This window comes from Cajanus cajan, chromosome 3 (assembly GCF_000230855.2).
Source record: "Cajanus cajan strain Asha chromosome 3, NIPB_CcT2T_4, whole genome shotgun sequence".
NCBI classification, from domain to species: domain Eukaryota; kingdom Viridiplantae; phylum Streptophyta; class Magnoliopsida; order Fabales; family Fabaceae; genus Cajanus; species Cajanus cajan.
In genome coordinates, this window is record NC_138519.1 from 42,094,835 (window position 1) to 42,113,282 (window position 18,448).

Sequence of the window (18,448 nt, forward strand, 5' to 3'; positions counted from 1 at the left end):
GATGGTTAGGAGAGTATTTGTATGTAAGAGGCCTAGGCTCTGGTTTATGACAGGGGAGAAGGTTTCATTATAGTCATAGCCAAATTGTTGATGAAAGCCTTTGGCCACCAGGCGAGCTTTATATTTATGGACAGTGCCATCAGGGTTTTCCTTGACAGGAAAGACCCATTTGCAGCCTATGGGAGTCCTGTTTGGTGACAGAGGGACAAGAGACCAGGTGCCATTGTGAAGTAGAGAATTATGTTCTGCTTGCATAGCTGCGAACCAGGTGGAATTGGACAAGGCTTGTCGAGTGGTTTTGGGTTCAATGTGGGTGAGTAAAATCTTTGGTTGAAGGCGTTGCTAAACAATGCTGTCTTTGGCTCTTGTGACCATGGGATGAGTGTTGTGGGGATGAATGATAGGGTGTGATGCAGGCTCTGGAGGTGGTTGGGTAGGTATAGGCAGGGAGTTGGGAGATAGATCGGGAGTGGTGTTTGGAAAATTAGATGGGGTTACAGGTGTGGAAGACTCAGAAACCACATTGGGCGAGGATGTATGAGGGGAAATTGAGTGTGATCCATGGGTTTGAGTGGATGAAGAGGGGGACGAAGTGTTAGCGGGAGAATTGGTTACTGTAAGGGGAATCGTAACAGTATCTTGAGAAGCATGGGTTGGGGACGGAGAGAAGAGAGTCTTGTAGGGAAATTTAACTTCATTGAAGATGACGTCTTTGGAGATGTAAAGGCGCCCATTAGCTGCAAGACACTTATAGCCTTTGTGAGAGGTAGAATACCCCAAGAAGAGACATTCTTGTGACCGGAGTTGAAGTTTGCTTTTGTTGTAAGGTCTAAGGTGTGGGAAGCAAGAGCATCCAAAGACTTTAAGAAAGTGATAGTCAGGGATTTTGTTGAAAAGTTTTTGATAAGGTACTTCGTTTTGAATGGAGGAGGATGGGAGCTGGTTGATTAGGTAAACACTGGTAAGAAAGGCATAATCCAAGAATTGCATGGGTAGATTGGCTTTAGCCAGCATGGTGAGGCCGAGTTCAACGATGTGTCGATGTTTGTGTTCAACCACACCATTTTGATGGTGCGTATGTGGGCATATGAGACGATGTTGAATCCCAACATCGTTGAGATATGCAGTAAAAGGGCGATACTCTCCTCCCCAGTTAGTTTGTAGGGCTTTGATGGGAAGCTGAAATTGATTTTTAACCATGTTATGAAATTGTTTGAAGATACCAATAGTTTGTGCCTTGTTTTTGATGAGATAAATCCATGTAAAACGCGTATATGCATCAACAAAGTAATATAATACTGAAAACCACACGTAGAGGTGACAGAGGCAGGGCCCCACAGATTGCTGAAAATTAATTCAAAGGGAGCAGAGTAGACAGATGAGGAAGGGCCAGAGTGTAATCTATGAGATTTACCAAGGCAACATGAATCACAAAACACTGGTATAGTATTATTAACGGGTTGAATGTTGCAGTTGCGAAAAACAAGTTTTATTACATCAGTATTAGGGTGACCTAATCTGGAGTGCCAAGTGGCAAACGAAACAGAGCCCTTGGTGGTTGAATGAGCAGAACGTTGCTGAGCAGTGGCAGGGGTCGAGCCAGGTTGCAGCTTGGTGTTGGAGAGCAAGGCTGGAAAGTGATATAAGCCATCAGGGCCAACCGTTCCATGGAGCAAGACCTCCCTAGTAGCCTGTGATTTGACCAAGCAAACCGAAGGGTGAAACTCAAAGAAAACAAAGTTATCTTTGGAGAACTGACTGACACTAATCAGATTTTTGGTAATGGAGGGAACAAAAATAAGGTTGTTTAGAGCAAAACAAAACTGAGAATTAAGCAGAGAAGGAAACGTAGTGACACCTGCGGAATTTATGTGGAGTCCTTGGCCATTCCCAACATGAATTTGATTCGGGCCTTCAAAGGAGGTGAACTGTTGAATGTTCTGGGACACATTGGTTACATGATTGGACGCACTAGAATCGAGGTATCAGCTGCTGTTTCCCGTGGAAGAAGATGAGGCGAGCATGGCCTGAGGTTGAATAGGAGGAGTGGTAAAGTGGACCTGTGAGGGTGGTTGGGGTCTGGGTCCAAGAATACCAGAGTGAGAGGATTGGGAGGGCTGCGAAATGTAGTTGGCTGGTGCAGACTTAGTGTTGTACCAAGGACCAGAATTGGCAGCAGTGAATTGTGGAGATTCAAGTGGAGAGGAAGGGACATAGGTCTCATCAAACCTGTAGTAGCATGAGGAAGCAACATGCCCATAACGATGACAAACCTGGCATTGAAAGCCCGTGTATTTGTCGCGTCCGCGGCCACCACGATTTGGGAAGCGACCACCCCTAGAGTTGGTGCGTCCCCCATGGCGGTGAGCAAACTGAGGGCGAAGGTCTTGATGAGTGAGGTTGGCTTGTGGGTGTGGTATGGATGGGTTGGGTTCATATGAGGGTGTAGTAACATTAAGAGAGGCAGAGACTTTCTTCTTGAATTTCTCAAGATGGGATTCATGGCCAAGAAGCAAGGTTTCGACTTCTTCTATGGATAGTAAGTCAAAGCGACTACTGATGAGCGACACAGTGGACTCATACTCCTCAGGAAGACCTTCAAGAATGATATCAAGATGTTCTTTCATAGAAACAGAGTCACCAATGGCAGTCAGGGCATCCACGAGGGTTTGAATTCGAAAAGTATAATCGGAGATGGTCTGATTGTCAACATTGGTGTTGCGCAGTTCAGTGCGGAGCTGGTGAGCTTTGGCATTCATGTGAGAGTGAAAATACAAATGAATTTTGTCCTAGAGTTGAAAGGAAGTTTTACAGCTTATGACGCGGGGTTAGCATATCTTTTGACATGGAGGATTGTAACCAAGACAGTAGAAGTTGGTCTTGTTGTTCCCAGGTAAGGTATGATTCAGAGACTAGTCCAGCATCACGATCAGCAAGCGTAAGGTACTTTAGCAGAATTTGTGGGTTGACAAGAAAATGGTGGAGGCGGTGCCCCTTGATTACGGGTTCAACTTGCTAGCACCAAAGAAGGTAATTCTTGGTGTCAAGTTTCTCAGATATGGTATGGGAGAAGGTGAGAGATGGGTGAGGGGTTGGGGGGGTTCTTGGAGGCAACAATATTGATGGGTGCGGCATTGATGCGTGGAGGAGGCGGTGGTGGCTTAGAAGAGTTTGTTGGTGGGTTAGAATCAGCCATGATCAAAATTGTTCAAGATGATTTAGAGCAAAAGACGAAGAAGCAGGGAAGAGGATCGACGAGCTCTACGATACCATAATAGAGTTGTGAGAGAGAAAGATAAAGGGGGTGAGAGAGAGAAAAGAAAACAGAGGAAACGAGAGAAAGTTATGACAGAAAATTGTAATTTCATTAGCTAGCTGAAAAGTGAGTACAATACAGGTATATATAGAGCCAATTTATATTGGTCTATATTAACAGAAATAAATGTGTATATATATACTTTAGGAGTAAAACTATACTCCAATACCGGTTGACTTAGATCTCCTTTCTCAGGTATTGCCTATTCCTCATTTTGATCACAGTATGCCTCCTACACCTCATAGTTTAGGGACACTAGAGATTCCTCCCACACTACCAGAGTCCAGTCGTCCTTTACGCTGATTTGGGATAACCTATGAGCGTCGGTCACATACTGTTGTTCCTTCCAGTGCTTCTATAATTGAGCCATGTGATTCCGCCCCTACTCCGGTCTCATCTCCTACTAACCTTATTTGACTTCCCCATTGCTCTTCATAATAGTAGTTGTTCTATTTGTAATCCTCATCCTATTTAGAACTTTCATTCATATCATTATTTGTCTCCTACCTTTTATGCTTTTGTCTTTGCTATTTCCTCTATTACCATTCCCAAGACAGTGCAGATGGCCTTAACCAATCTAAGATGGCAACAAGCAATGATTGATGAGATGACAACTTTAGATTCCAACCACACTTGGGTACTTGTCCTACCTCTGCCTGGAAAATCTGTTGTTGGTTGACGATGGGTCTTTAATGTTAAAGTGGGTCCTGATGGATATCTGGATAGATTGAAAGCCCGTCTTGTGGCTAAGGGATACACGCAAGTATATGATTTGGATTACGGCGACACTTTTTCCCATGTTGCGAAGATGGCCTCAGTTCGTCTCTTCTTAGCCATGGTTGCTATGAGACATTGACCTTTGTTTCAATTAGACATCAAAAATGCTTTCTTACATGGTAATTTGGAGGAGATTTATATGAAACAACCACCCGGGTTTGTTGCTCAAGGGGGGTTTGGTCTTGTGTGTAAATTACAAGAGTCCTTGTACGGCCTCAAACAATCACCTCGCGCTTGGTTTGGTTGGTTTAGCAATGTTATACAAGAGTTTGGAATGATCCATTGCCCGGCAAATGACTCTGTCTTCTTTAGACGCTCATTGACACATAAATTTGTCTATCCTGCTGTTTATGTAGATGATATTGTAATTACAGGTGATGATCAGGAGGGCATTAAGGCTCTGAAGCAACACTTATTTAAACACTTTCAAACTAAGGATTTAGGTCCCTTACACTCTTACCTTGGGATTGAGGTTGCTCAGTCAAAGTTCAATATTGCTATTTCTCAGAGAAAATATGCCCTTGATATTCTGGAGGAGATTGGACTTACAGATTGTAAACCAGTTGACACTCCCATGGATCCCAATGTGAAGCTTATGCCTAATTAGGGGGAGCCTTATCCTGACCAAGGGAGATATCAGAGATTAGTGGAAAAATTTAATTATCTCATCATGACCAAACTTAACATATCCTTTTTTGCCAGTGTTATAAGTCAGTTTCTTAACTCTCCCTGTGAGAGTCATTGGCATGCAGTTGTTCGGATCCTTAGATACATCAAAGGATCACAAGATAGAGGACATACAGACATTGTTGGATATTTAGATGCAAATTGGACAGGTGATGCAAGTGATAGACGGTCAAACATCAGGCTATTGTGTTTTCATGGGTGATAATCTTGTTTCATGGAAGAGTATAAAAGCAAAGTGTTGTTGCACGATCAAGTATGGAATCAAAATACCGTGCCATGGCTCACACCACATGTGAGCTCTTGTGGCTAAAATTCTTAATTCATGAGTTGCAGTTTTGCAAGGTTGGTCATATGGAATTAGTTTGTGATAACTAGTCAGCTTTATACCTTTCCTCTAATCCAATTTTTCATTAGAGAACAAATCATATAGATGTTGACTGCCATTTCATCAGAGAAAAGATCCTCTCCGGTATCAAGGCCTCCTCAGTTTGCTCCAAGGATCAACTTGTGGATATCTTTACTAAATCTTTACGAGGTCCTAGGATAACATATATATGTAACAAGCTAGATGCATATGATATATATGCTCCAGCTTGAGGGGGAGTGTTAAGATATTCTATGATATTATTCTGAAAAGATATGGCTTAGAGATATTAGTTTATCTTCTCCTTATTTATAGTTTAGTTTCCTTAGTCAGATTTATCTTAATCCCAAAACTTTAGGGATTGATTCTGTTACATGTATTATTTATTTGATTGTACCCATCAATTCAGAATCAATAAGAAATTATTCAGATTCAAGTGAGAGGAATACCTTGTTGATACTTGTTTAGGAGAAGTGTATGTATTCTGTTATGGTGGGATAATATGCATCTGAGTGGAGGTTAGTAGTCTGTTGGTGTTGGTAGGTTAGCATAAATTATGGGGATAATATCTATTAAAGGAGAAGGGGATAGGAAGGAGAGAAAGAGGAAACAGAGTTACTAGCATTTAGCTAGAGGCAGAGACTTAGTTTCTCTGAAAGAGCCATGACTCATGGTGGGGTTTGATCTTATGTTCTTACGTATATATTATTCTGATGATTTTTCTTTAATAAAGTTTCTGGTTGGCTGTTCTGTTTAAAATCCCTGACATTAATCTCATTGCCATGGTCAATTGAAATTCATCATAAGGATTTTCATTCTGATGGTTTATTTTGGGGCCATTTAATTTGAGAAAATGTTGCAATTTTTATTTTTAATTACAAAAATGCTACCTTGTTTTCGCTTTGTTTCATGTTTTAAAAAAGTTACTTAGAAAACGGTGAAAAGTGAAAACAACTTTATATTGTTTTTTGTTTTCATAGTTTCCTATACCAACTTCTGAAAACAGGAAACAAAGTAAAATCAAAGTGATATGTTTTTTTAATTAAATGAAAACATAAAGCATTTCTCAAATCAAATGGCCTCTTATGTATATGTAATCTAAGTGCTTGTATGCTGAAAAAGAGCTTTTGCGAAATAAATGTCTCTAATCCTCAAAATTACATAGAGGCAATGCAATTGTATGGATAGACTCTCAAACTAGTCCCTAACCCTTTTGTCCCTTTTTAAATTCTCATTCAGTCCCTAATTTTGTAAAAATTCATTATCTTTTTATCCTTTTCTAACTCATTTTTCACTGACAAGGAGGACTAAAATGAATGAATACAAAGTCAGGGATTAAAAGTGACTGACCCCAAAGACTAATTTAGGAGTTTACTCTTAATTGTATCAATGCATATCGAAGATTGGTTTTCTTCCTCCCTGAAATGAAATCTCAATGATAATGTATACTTTAGAAACAACTTTTTCGTGGCTGATAGTATTATAATTTTCATGATCACACAGGGTGATTTCTTGGTACATTTTATGGATATTGCTCGAGATGAGTTAGCTAAAAAGCCTGATGAAGTCTCAGTTGAGAAGCTGCAGGTATGGTAATGAAATATCCTTCAGTTTACCATACTATTTTTTGTTCTCCTATTAAATTTAAATTGGCAATTAGAAATTTTAATTTTGAAAGGGACGTAGATTCTAATTATGTGTTTTTCTTTCTTTATTTTCCTCTATCCTGTTTAGTCTCTTCTAGACCTTGCATTGCGTACTACAGCAGCTGCAGCAGATCCTTTTCATGAAGGCTTAACTTGTGTTGTGGCAAGTAACTAATTCAGCTTGCAAGAAACTCTTTTAGCTGTAAATTTCAGTATTCACACATGATTCAAACATTTTACTTTCAGGAAAGATCTTCTTTGCTTAGAAGGTTGGACACATTTAATGATCTTGAAGTTGGTCAGAGAAATTCTGGTAACAATGATCTAGAGGAGCCTGTTAGCATCACTGGCCTTGAAACATTTTCACTTAGTTACAAGGTATTTTCTTCTTGCGAGTTTCTCAGTCTTCATTGTGTTTGCGTTATTAATGCTTGTATTTTTTGTTCTGGTTTCAGGTGCAGTGGCCATTATCTATAGTATTATCACGTAAAGCCCTTGCAAAGTACCAATTAATTTTTCGATTTCTGTTCCATTGTAAACATGTTGATCGACAGTTGTGTGGAGCATGGCAAGTACATCAGGTATGGCTGAGTGCGCTTACTCTACTTTGTCTATTTGTGTTGTATCTCCTTTCACACCATTTTGATTCTATATTGCAGGGAGTTCGTTCTATTAATACACGTGGAACTGCTATCTCCAGATCATCTCTTCTTTGCAGGAGTATGCTTAAATTTATTAATAGCCTTTTGCACTACCTGACATTTGAGGCAAGTTTTATTTTTGACTTTTATGCTCTCTTTTTCCATTGTATGTAATGTAATATAAATCTGTATGCTTTTAAATTGAAATTGTTGAATCTATATTTTGTATTCAAATTATGTTAATATGATGTTTTTAAATTGCAAAAGAATAATTTTAATCTGGGTTTTTGAGATTTATAGGATTGAATACAAGTGTTCAGCATTTCTTTTTTTTTTTTTTTTTCCATAAATTTGGTGTCCAAACTGAGCAGGTTGGTGGTTCTTAGTTTATGACTATTTACCTTATCTTTTAGGTTATTGAACCCAATTGGCATCTGATGTATAACAGACTTCAGTCAGCAAATAGCATAGATGAGGTAAGTTATTGTGGTCTTACATTTTCAAAACTGATGCATACCACGTTATGTGCATAATATTATTTTTTGATAAGCCTATGATATGTAAAAATGAAGTATAAGTGGTTCTTATGCCCATGCATAAAGTTAGGATGCAACTGAGTTATGGGAATTGAGTCCCTCATTGGAAGTATGGGCTTTTGTTGTAGGGCTTAAGGCCTTGGACTCCATCTATAATTACTAACTCTTGTGTGTGGTTCTTGCTAAGTCGTTATTAATTGGTGTTAGAGTTCACCTAAACTATATACATACATGTGGCATGGGTGGTGATCAAGGTAATCAAAATCGAGATCTTACTCAAGATCGCAAAGGGAAGTATGGATCGTAAAACGGAAGATCGTAACATGGATCGTAAGATCCTACAAAGCTTATGAAATTCATATATACGTACACATAAGTTTTGTAGAAAAAAAAATAGCTTCATCCTAGTAAAAAACAGTAAAAATTCAACTAGATAAACAAAAAACAATGATATTTATATAATATAAAGTAGTAAGCCAAATTGCTAATATATATTAAAAAGTAAAAACCCCATCCTAGTTACAAAACTGTAACTCTTTCCCATTGTTCCCAATTACAAAATAGTGGCTCCATCCTAGTTATCAAATAGAGATTCTATCTTAGTTACAAAAAGATAATCTATCTAAACTCTAAAGCAAATAATCTTGCAAGTTAAAATCATAATCGCTTAAGATATCTTCAACTCCATCATTTTCAATTCCATCTTGTTCACCATTCAAATCAGCAATTTCCATATCATCTAGAGGTGCAGTTTCATCCTCCCCAACTTGTATTGGAGCCAAGTTCTCATCTGAATCCAAGTTATTTACATTCAAATCCAATCCTTCATTCTCCACATGCTCATCTTCCATATTCCATTCATCATCGGATGAGAAATCATCAAAATTAATTTGAACTGGTTTCCTTGTTTGCTTCATCTTCCATAATCCATTCATCATTGGATGAGAAATCATCAAAATTAATTTGAACTGGTTTCCTTGTTTGCTTCTTCTTAGCTAATTTTGAATTAGCCATAACATATACATCATCATTCATTGTGCTTTGTTTTAGCCTATTCCTTCTCTTTGTGTAGACCTAAACAAATGCAAATATGATAAGAAGCTAGCAAGTATAGTAGACTAGTAATTCTATTTTATAGATATATAATATATTTTAATTCTACTTAACTTACCATTTCAAAGAAACTCCAATTTCTGATGAACTACATGTCAAGTTTAATACATGTATCGCAAATTTTTGGAGTTCTGGATGCTCATCACCGTAAGACTCCCACCAATCTGCTGGAGTCTTTAAATTAATTGACCTAGTAGCCAAGGGACAACCAAAATATTTAGCTCGTTTTTTGAAATCATCAATTTGAACATCAATTAAAGTTTGTTCATCCTCATCCTTCACCATCCTTGTTAGACAGTCCATTAGACCTCGTTTACTTCCAAATTAGCCTTAAATCCTGAACGATAATGCATTTGAGGGTTAAGGAAATAGCCTACAACATGTAAGGGCCTATGAAGTTGCTTGTCCCACCTTTCATCAATGATGCTCCACAGAGGCAAATAACTAAACCAAAATATATTGAGTTATTTTTCTGTTTTTCAGTTTCAAATAATTAAATAAATAAGTATATACTTAGTTACCTTTTTTTGATAGCATTGAAAGCCATTTGTATCTTCTCCTTAGCTTGGTCCATTGCTTCATAAATGAACCCCATGGCTGGTTTTTGATCCGAATCAACCAATCGAAGCACTTCAATTAGAGGCAACGCACCCTTTAAACAGATTATGATATTACTCCAAAAACCCTTATCCAAAACCACATTTTCAACTGTTTTTCCATCCTTTGTTTTTGCATACCTACTAGACTTCCATTCATTACTAGTAAACATTCTAATTAGAGCACCTTTGTTCTCATGAAATCACCCTAATGTTAAATAAGTTGTGGCAAAGCGAGTAATACCTGGCCTCACCAAGTCTCTTCCTTTTGTGAAATGTTGTAGTAGAGAGATTAGAGAAGTTCTTGAATAGATAAAGGTTGTAATTCTTTTACCTTTTGGAATTTTCTCCTCATGAATTGGGATTTTCTTCTCATAATCCTCCAACATTAAGTCAACACAATGTGCTGCACATGGTGTCCAAAATAGCCTTTTTCTCTTTTCCATCAACATTTGACCAGCAGCTTTATAGTTTGCAGCATTATCTGTTACAACTTGAACAACATTGTCTTCCCCCACCTCTTCAACAATGCTATCCATCATCTCAAAAACTTTTTCAGCAGTTTTGGATATTGTAGAAGCATTTATGGACTTTAAAAATAGAGTTCCCTTTGAGCTGTTCACTAGGAAGTTGATTATTGTCCTTCTTTTCTTGTCAGTCCAGCCATCAGTCATAATTGTGCATCTAGTTTTCTCCCATTCATCCCTATATGATTGCAAAGTAATTGATGTATTTTTCACTTCCTCCTTCAAAAGTTTGACTCTAATCTCATGATATGATGGAGGCTTAAATCCAAGGCCATGCTTTGAAACCAAATCAAACATAGCAAAGAATTCCTTAAAGGTATTGCGTTGTTGTAGAAAAATCTAGCAATTGCTTGACATGCTTCCTCTCTTACACCTTTCTTAAACATGGTATTGATGGTGGCTTGTGTACTAATTACTCTCTTAAAAATATTTATGGGACTGCGAGTGTCAATTGCTTCATTGCCTTTTCTTTTATCACCAGCTTCTAGACTTTTCTCCTCCTTATTAAGGCTTGATTTCTTGATCAAATTTTGTTGCAAACCAACAACAGTTTCCCACATTTCCTTCTTCACTTCATCCGTAACAACCTTGCAAGCACCAACATCTTTTTGAGTACCAGCCAAGTGATGCTTCAACCTATAAACTCCCCTTGTTATTACCTTCTGGCAATATTTACATTGAAGCTTCCTTGTATCCCCACCAACTGAAATACAATGCTTCCAAGCTACATCACTCCTATTTCCAGGAGCATTTTTGGGAGGCACAGGGGCAGAGGAATTTGGAGTTGGATTTGAAGTCATTTTAATGATTGTCTAGAAGATAAGAAATAGTAGAAGAGTTAATAATTTATGTAACAGTCTTTTAAAAAAAATAAAAGAATTAAATGGCACAAATAAGAGAAGGTGTAGGCTTACGGTTACAGCAAAAACGTACAGGCTTGCAGTAAACAAAATCCAATTCTGAATCAGTTTGTAACTTCTAGGGCAAGAGAGAACATAAGCAAGGAGAGGAAATCAGAATTTCACAGCCCACACAAAGGGATAATAAGAAAGATGGAATGAAATATAAGTGGGATTGGAACTTATTAAATAGGTTTAGAAGAGTAGAAGTAGCGGTAATTTATTTTTTATTCATGTATGAAGAGCGGGAGTCTCTACTTTCGTAAAAGGAAGAAGATTTAATTTTTATTCATGAAAGAAGAGTAGCCGTCTTTGTTTTTGTAAAGGGAAGAATCAAGAAGAGCGGCAGTCAAGGCAGCGAAGGCTTCTAGTTCTCTGTTTTTGTAATGGGAGTGGAAAGGTTTTTATCTTTTTTAATCTATGTGGGGCAGAGGGCACCTTTTAATGTTTCTTAAGTTATTGGGCTTTGGGGGAATATGGGCTTCCGTTAGGGTTTTTTTGGGCTGAATGTGTTTTAAATTCTGGGTCATAAAACCAGGTCACAAGTCCGACCCACAAACCTAAAATTAGGCACGCAAAAGAGCGTCGCTTCTGTGCGATTTACGGTCTTCCACGTCGATCCAGTACGATCCGCAAATTTTGCGATCCAAGGCAAGCGCGAGCACGAAATTGGTGAAGAAGATCGTGAACACTTACGATCTTACGCGGCAAACCGCGATTTTGACTACCATGGTGGTGATACTGGCGGTGTTTCACCTAGGGCTAGTGTATAGCCAGCCCGTGTGGGTACCAAGGCTGATGTAGGAAATTAATAAGGAAGCCACGTGGCAGTATTGCAAGGCCTTTAACTAACATGTTGAAGAAGAATAACTTCCATTAGTCTGAAGAGGCAAAGGCTGCATTTCAATCCCTCAAGGATAGTTTGATCTAATCACCCGTATTAGCATTACCTGACTTCTCTAAGGGGTTTGTGGTTGAGGTTGATGCTTCCGGTTATGGAATTGGTGTTGTACTGATGCAAAATCACCACCCGATTGCTTTTATTAGCAGGGTCCTCAATCTGCAGCAACAATCACTGTCCACATATGAGAAGGAATTGTTGGCAGTGGTCTTTGCAGTCCAAAAGTGGAGGCATTATTTGTTGAGTACTCACTTTATTATCAGAACAGACCATAGAAGCCTGCAGTACATACTGAGTTAGAGATTGACCACAACATTCCAACAGAAATGGTTGGTGAAATTGATGGAATTTGATTTTACAATTGAATTAAAAAAGGGAAGAGAAAATTTGGCAGCAGATGCTTTATCAAGACAGGACACAGTCGACTGCCAGGCAATCACCACACTCATACCTGAAAGCAATATGTTGAACAGAATCATAGGCTCTTAGCAGGCTGATCTGGACATTCAAAAATTGATCCAAGATTTACAAACAGATGCTTCATCACATAAGCATTATACTTGGAATTAGAATGAGCTCAGAAGGAAGGGAAGATTGGAAGTTGGGAAAGATGTTACCCTACGGACTGATTTGTTACAATAGGTACATGCTGGATCTACTAGTGGCCACTCGGGTAGAGAAGCTACATTGAACAGGTTGAAATCAGTTGTGTATTGGAGAGGCATGGCCAAGGATGTCAGAAGATTTGTGCTAACTTGTGAAGTCTGCCAGATATGTAAATATGACAAATCTGCCTATCCGGGTTTGCTACAACCCTTACCAATTCCAGAGAGGATATGGCAACATATAACCATGGATTTTATTGAAGGACTTCCAAATTCCAAAGGGAAAACAAGTGATCTATGTGGTAGTGGACAGATTAAGCAAGGTTGCCCACTTCATGTCCCTAAAACATCCCTACACTACTACTGAAGTTGCTCAATCTTTCTTGGATAATGTGTTCAAGTTACATGGTTTTCCAGACTCCATAACCAGTGATAAAGACCCTATATTTGTTAGTCAATTCTGGAAGGTCTTGATGTCACTTCAAGGGGTTCAGTTACAGCTCTCCTCAGCTTACCATCCCCAAACTGATGGTCAATCTGAGGTTGTGAATAGATGTTTGGAGACATTCTTGAGATGTATGTGTTGTGATACTCCTCATGAGTGGTCTCAATGGCTTCCTCTAGCAGAATGGTGGTACAATACCAACCATCATACTGCCATACAGTGCAGTCCTTATGAGGTTATGTTTGGCCAACCTCCTCCAATTTACCTTCCTTATTTACCAGGGGAGTCAAAGGTGGAAGTAATTGATAGAAGTTTGCAGAGAAAAGGGCTCAAGAAAGAATGAAGCAATTGCAAGATAAGAAGAGAAGTGATAGATCCTATGAAATTGGTGATTTTGTGTATGTCAAGCTCCATCCATACAAGCAGATTTCAGTAGCATTCAGACCTAATGCCAAACTAGCACCTAAGTACTTTGGGCCATTTTTGATTGAAGATAAGATTGGAGTTGTAGCTTACAAGCTGAAGCTTCCACTGGGGTCTAAAATCCATGATGTTTTTCATGTGTCACAGCTTAAAAAGGCATGTGGGTGAAACACCAGTTTCAAGTTCCTTTCCTACAGATTCCGATGATGTTATGGGAGGCAAAGAACCTGAGAGAATTCTGGATAGAACAACTGTCAAGAGAGGCAACAAAGCTGTCACCAAGGTGTTAGTCAAGTGGAAGCACCAGTTAATAGAAGATGCGAATTGGGAGTTCTTCTTTGATCCTTGAGGTCAAGGATTTTTTGAAGGCAGGGGAATTGATGTAGGAAGTTAATAAGGAAGCCACGTGGCAGCCAATCAGTTTAATTTTGATAATTCTGTTAGGATTTCCAATTTTTGTGTTGTTGGTTGTTTTAGTTAGTTGGTGCAATGCACCTCTATAAAATCTTTTGAAAACAATCTTCTTCTAATCTTTTTCTCTATTTGATATACAATTCTTCGGATTCATCTTTAAAATCCTTAAATCCGTAAGTTCTTCGAATAATCTCTATTCCTAGAACTACCGTCATCAAAGGCGTTTGCAGAGTACCAAAGCAGAATGTAAGGATCCAAATGTTAAGTAGGGGACTTGAGTTCGACATTGGAATTATGGGATTCTGGTGTGGGGTTTATAAGGTCTTTGAGCTCTCCAACTGCAATGGTTAACTTTTGTGATGTTGTTCTTCAAAGGTTCCTATCTGATGCAATATAGTTAAAAATTACATGTGACGTACATAATGTGTATATCTTTGGCTGTTGTGTCGGGGTATTTTTTTTTTCAGCTGGGCGGGGTGGTGGATGCTTAAGAAAGTCTAACATTATATGTCTGAAACAGGTTATACAACATCATGATTTTTTCCTTGATAAATGTTTGAGAGAATGTTTACTTCTTTTACCTGAGCTGCTGAAGGTTAGTTTCTCTCTCTCTCTCTCTCTCTCTCTCTCTCTCTCTTTTTTTTTTTTTTTTTTTTTTTTTTTTTTTTTTGCGTTGTACTTTCATATAATTTTCTGTTTTTTGTTCTAATGGTTATGCAATTATTTTGGTACCAAAGGTATCACTTATCCCAAATAAGATTTTGGAGCGAAAGAAATATCTTAACTAAAAGCATCTTAATGGAAAACTACATTAAAATAGAAAAAGCATAACATAACCACTTGTATATTTTATGGACAAAATGGGAGGAGGCCAAGATCAACTAAAATAGTTTAGCATGCGTAACCAAAATCACAGCCCAAATATATTTTGATGGGCAAAAGCCGCAAATAAGATAAAGAAAAAAACTTGAAAGTTGAAACATGAGATACAAACCCACTTATGCATATGATATGACAAACTCCTGGATCATGCAACATTTGTTTTTCAAGCTTGAAATAGGTAATACAATAAAACTGTTCTTTGGTTAGCAAATAGATTGGCGAAACATGTCTTGGATGATTAGTAAATAGTGAAGTAATGTTATTTATGTTTGGGATTGGAGAAAAAAAAATATCAATAATATGCCTGCCATATGATTCAATGAATTACCAAATTGGTTCAACCAATCAATTTGTGATTGAACAAGCTTTTCAGCTCATTGTGTGGAATGTGCTCAGGTTATCAAACCTTAATCTCTTGATTCTTCAATTAAATGCAATTTAACCAAGAACCAAGAATATGAAATGCAATGATAGTCGAATTTGTAATAAAAACTAATGAAAGGGGCTTTTCTTAATATCATAGTAATCTTACAACACAATGTTGAAATTCTAGGATGCATTGTTTACTAAAATGCTTAAACTTCTAACCCATCCTTGTTGATGTTCTATAGAATAGTACAAGCTATATTTAGAGCTCCATTGCCTACTACAATCATGTTTGGTAATGTAGATGGAAAATAGTGGATGTGTATTAACATAATCTTTTTGGTTTGCTATTTACCTATTGATACGCTAATATAATGAATTTACTTTTTTTCATGAATGTGGAGTTTGATAAATTTAATCAGAATTATGTTTTCTTGCTTATTTTAACTCTTCGTTTTATGGTCAAAGTAAGTACACGCTGATATCTTCTATTTGTTAATTGGAAAGGTTTGTACTTCTCATGATTGATGTTTCTCAATTGCAGAAGGTGGAGAGGCTTAAATCCATGTGCCTACAATATGCAGCGGCAACTCAGTGGCTCATATCATCTTCTATTGAATTACATAATCCAGAGGAACTTATTGATGATTCAATTGGCTTGAATAAAGGCAAATATCGGAAATCAGGTCAGGTCCTGAAGTCAACCACTAGAAATGTGGCAGTCACTGATTCTGTCCTGTAAGTCCAAAAACAATACCTTTGGCAACCATATTATGTGTTTTATTTTATACTAATTATTTCACGTCACATGAGCATTCTGACCAAAATAAATAATTGCAGCAAATTTGAGAAAGAGTTTAATACCGAGCTTCAGAGTCTTGGATCAATCTTGAGTAGTAGCTCCCAGGCAGAGCCATATCTAGCTCATCTTGCACAATGGATTGTTGGTGTTAAAAATGAACAGAAAGGTTTGTGATGGGTTTTAACTTCGATTATGTAAGATGCTTAAGCAATTATGCTTAATGTAGTGTAATTTTCAAGTATAGGCATTGGCATTCTCACTAAGGCCGGTGGCTACGAGTGTATATTTTATATTTGAGAATAATGTTGGTTGTGTTTTTTTGGGAGTGTTTTCTGATACGTTTTTGCTAAAATTTGCTTGCCAATTAATGATTTGGCCCTCAAAGGCAACAACTATTTGATAGTCGTATCCCGTGGTTATTAGCTCGAAAGAAAAGATCTCGGAATTAGTAATTCTCATCGAACTAATTCAATATTTACTGTGAATACTGAGCCTGTAAATGTAACTTCATTTGGCGTGCAAGAAAAATGCGTTGCTAGGAGAGAAATTTCATTTTGACGATTTTTATGTTTCAAGAGATTAGATTTTAGTTGGTTGCGTTGCGACTTCTAGTAATAACAATCTTTTGAATATGGAATAAGGGTTTAAGTATCTTTTTTGTTTGAAATATATTGATTTTTTTGCTTATGGTCCATGAAATATATTGGATGACGTGGCAAATATTTGAACAATGCTTTTCTTGGGCTAAAAGCAAAATTAGGTATATTTTAGGGATGGAAAGATATCCAAGTCTAGTCTCTAATGTTTTGGCCTTTATTATTTTTTTTTTCGTCGATAAATTTAATGGTTAATTTGAGGGTAATGGCAAAAATGAAGCAAAAGTATTTTACAAGAACGAAATTGAAAACCACTACGAAAAAGTTATTGAAGTCTTTTTTTCTTTTTAAAAAATCTAAATGAAAATATTTCTTCAATTATAAATTGAATACCAATAAATACTTCTGCATAACAAAATGGAATTATTCATCAATCAATTTTTCTTTTGACATTTTTAAAATTTAACTTCCAAGATATATATTTCTATATTATTTTTTTACTAATAAAAGAATCATTAATCAATTAACCGATGTTTTGTTAACTCCCGTTTTAGATTACATAATTTATATTTCAGCAATATTTGTTTATACATGCAATACATACACATCAATGACATTTTTAGTGATATTGATAAAACATCTCTTTTTTTAAAAAAAGAAAAAGAATTAAAGAATTACAATAATGTTTCTGTAACATTGTATGTTTTGTTATGTTTTAAATTAATTTTATGATTAATGGTATAATTAGTTGTAAGTGGTTGATGGTGTTACTGTTTCAGAATTTTGGTGGTTAACAGACTCTGATGGTGTGTTTGGATTAGGCATGGCAATCTAACCCGTCCCCGTGGGTACCCGCCTGAACCCGCCCCGATTTGGACGGGGAAAACCCGTGTTTATCGGGTTCGGGTTCGGGTTCGGGTTTTCCCCGATTGATAAAATCGGGGGCGGGGGCGGGGACGGGGATGTTAATACCCACCCCGCCCCCGCACCCATACCCGCCCCCCGCCCCCGCCCCGCTTAATAATATAATTAAAAAATTATTTTTATATATATATAAACCAAAATTAAAAATATTTCTATGTAAAAATTTATATTATTTTTCTTTTCTTTTATTTTTTTAAAATTATTCATATTTATTTAAAAGAAAAAAAAAAGAAAAAAAATAGGAGCGGGGGCGGGGACGGGGCGGGGAAACCCGAACCCCGCCGGGGACGGGGATGGGGACCTAGATTTTACCCCCGGCGGGTATCGGGGGCGGGTACGGGGGCGGTTTAAATTTGCGGGGGCGGGGGCGGGGAACGTAAAACCCACCCCCGCCCCGCCCCGTTGCCATGCCTAGTTTGGATGAGGAATTTATATAGGGTAATTCATTTATTTGAAGAATTTCAAATTCCTTGAGATGAAATGCTTTGTTTGGATGAGGAATTTACAAAGAATTTGAAATTCAAGCATTTGTGAAATTCCTTAAAATAGTAGAATTTCAAATTCTCCAAAAAATGGAAGAATTTGAAATTCCTCATATTTGTTTTTCTTATTTCACTTATATATTTTATCTTATCTCTTCATTTTTTTAATTATTTTGGATATTCAAAAATATTTTTAAAATTGTTAAACATTATCTAATATTAATTTTTAAAATTATTAAATATTTAAAAATGGATTAATATTTTTTTTATAAAATTTAATTTAAAAATTTCAACATATAAATATATTTTTAAAATCAATTTTACTATGATGGAATAAAATTATCATATTTAACCTAACAATTTAAAATTTAAGAAATTTAAATTGACTCATCCAAACAAAATATTTTAAGAATGATAGAAATTGAAATCAAAGTAATTCAAATACCAAGAATTTAAAATTCCTTGAATTTGTAAAATTTCTCATCCAAACACACTATAAGAGTTAG

General features: G+C 37.0%; 1 protein-coding gene across 2 annotated transcripts in view; it reads left to right on the forward strand.

Moving 5' to 3' along the window:
- LOC109814590 (Spc97 / Spc98 family of spindle pole body (SBP) component) overlaps positions 1-16,348 on the forward strand; it is a 33,797-nt gene extending 17,449 nt beyond the window's left edge. For both annotated transcript variants that reach the window (XM_020379050.3, XM_029274610.2), the window contains 9 exons: positions 6,648-6,731; positions 6,879-6,953; positions 7,037-7,168; positions 7,246-7,371; positions 7,450-7,557; positions 7,845-7,907; positions 14,411-14,485; positions 15,683-15,876; positions 15,979-16,348. In XM_020379050.3, the coding sequence (XP_020234639.1) occupies positions 6,648-6,731; positions 6,879-6,953; positions 7,037-7,168; positions 7,246-7,371; positions 7,450-7,557; positions 7,845-7,907; positions 14,411-14,485; positions 15,683-15,876; positions 15,979-16,114 (993 nt within the window). In that variant the 3' untranslated portion in view covers positions 16,115-16,348. The remainder of the gene's footprint in view (positions 1-6,647; positions 6,732-6,878; positions 6,954-7,036; positions 7,169-7,245; positions 7,372-7,449; positions 7,558-7,844; positions 7,908-14,410; positions 14,486-15,682; positions 15,877-15,978) is intronic.
- Positions 16,349-18,448: the final 2,100 nt, after the last annotated feature.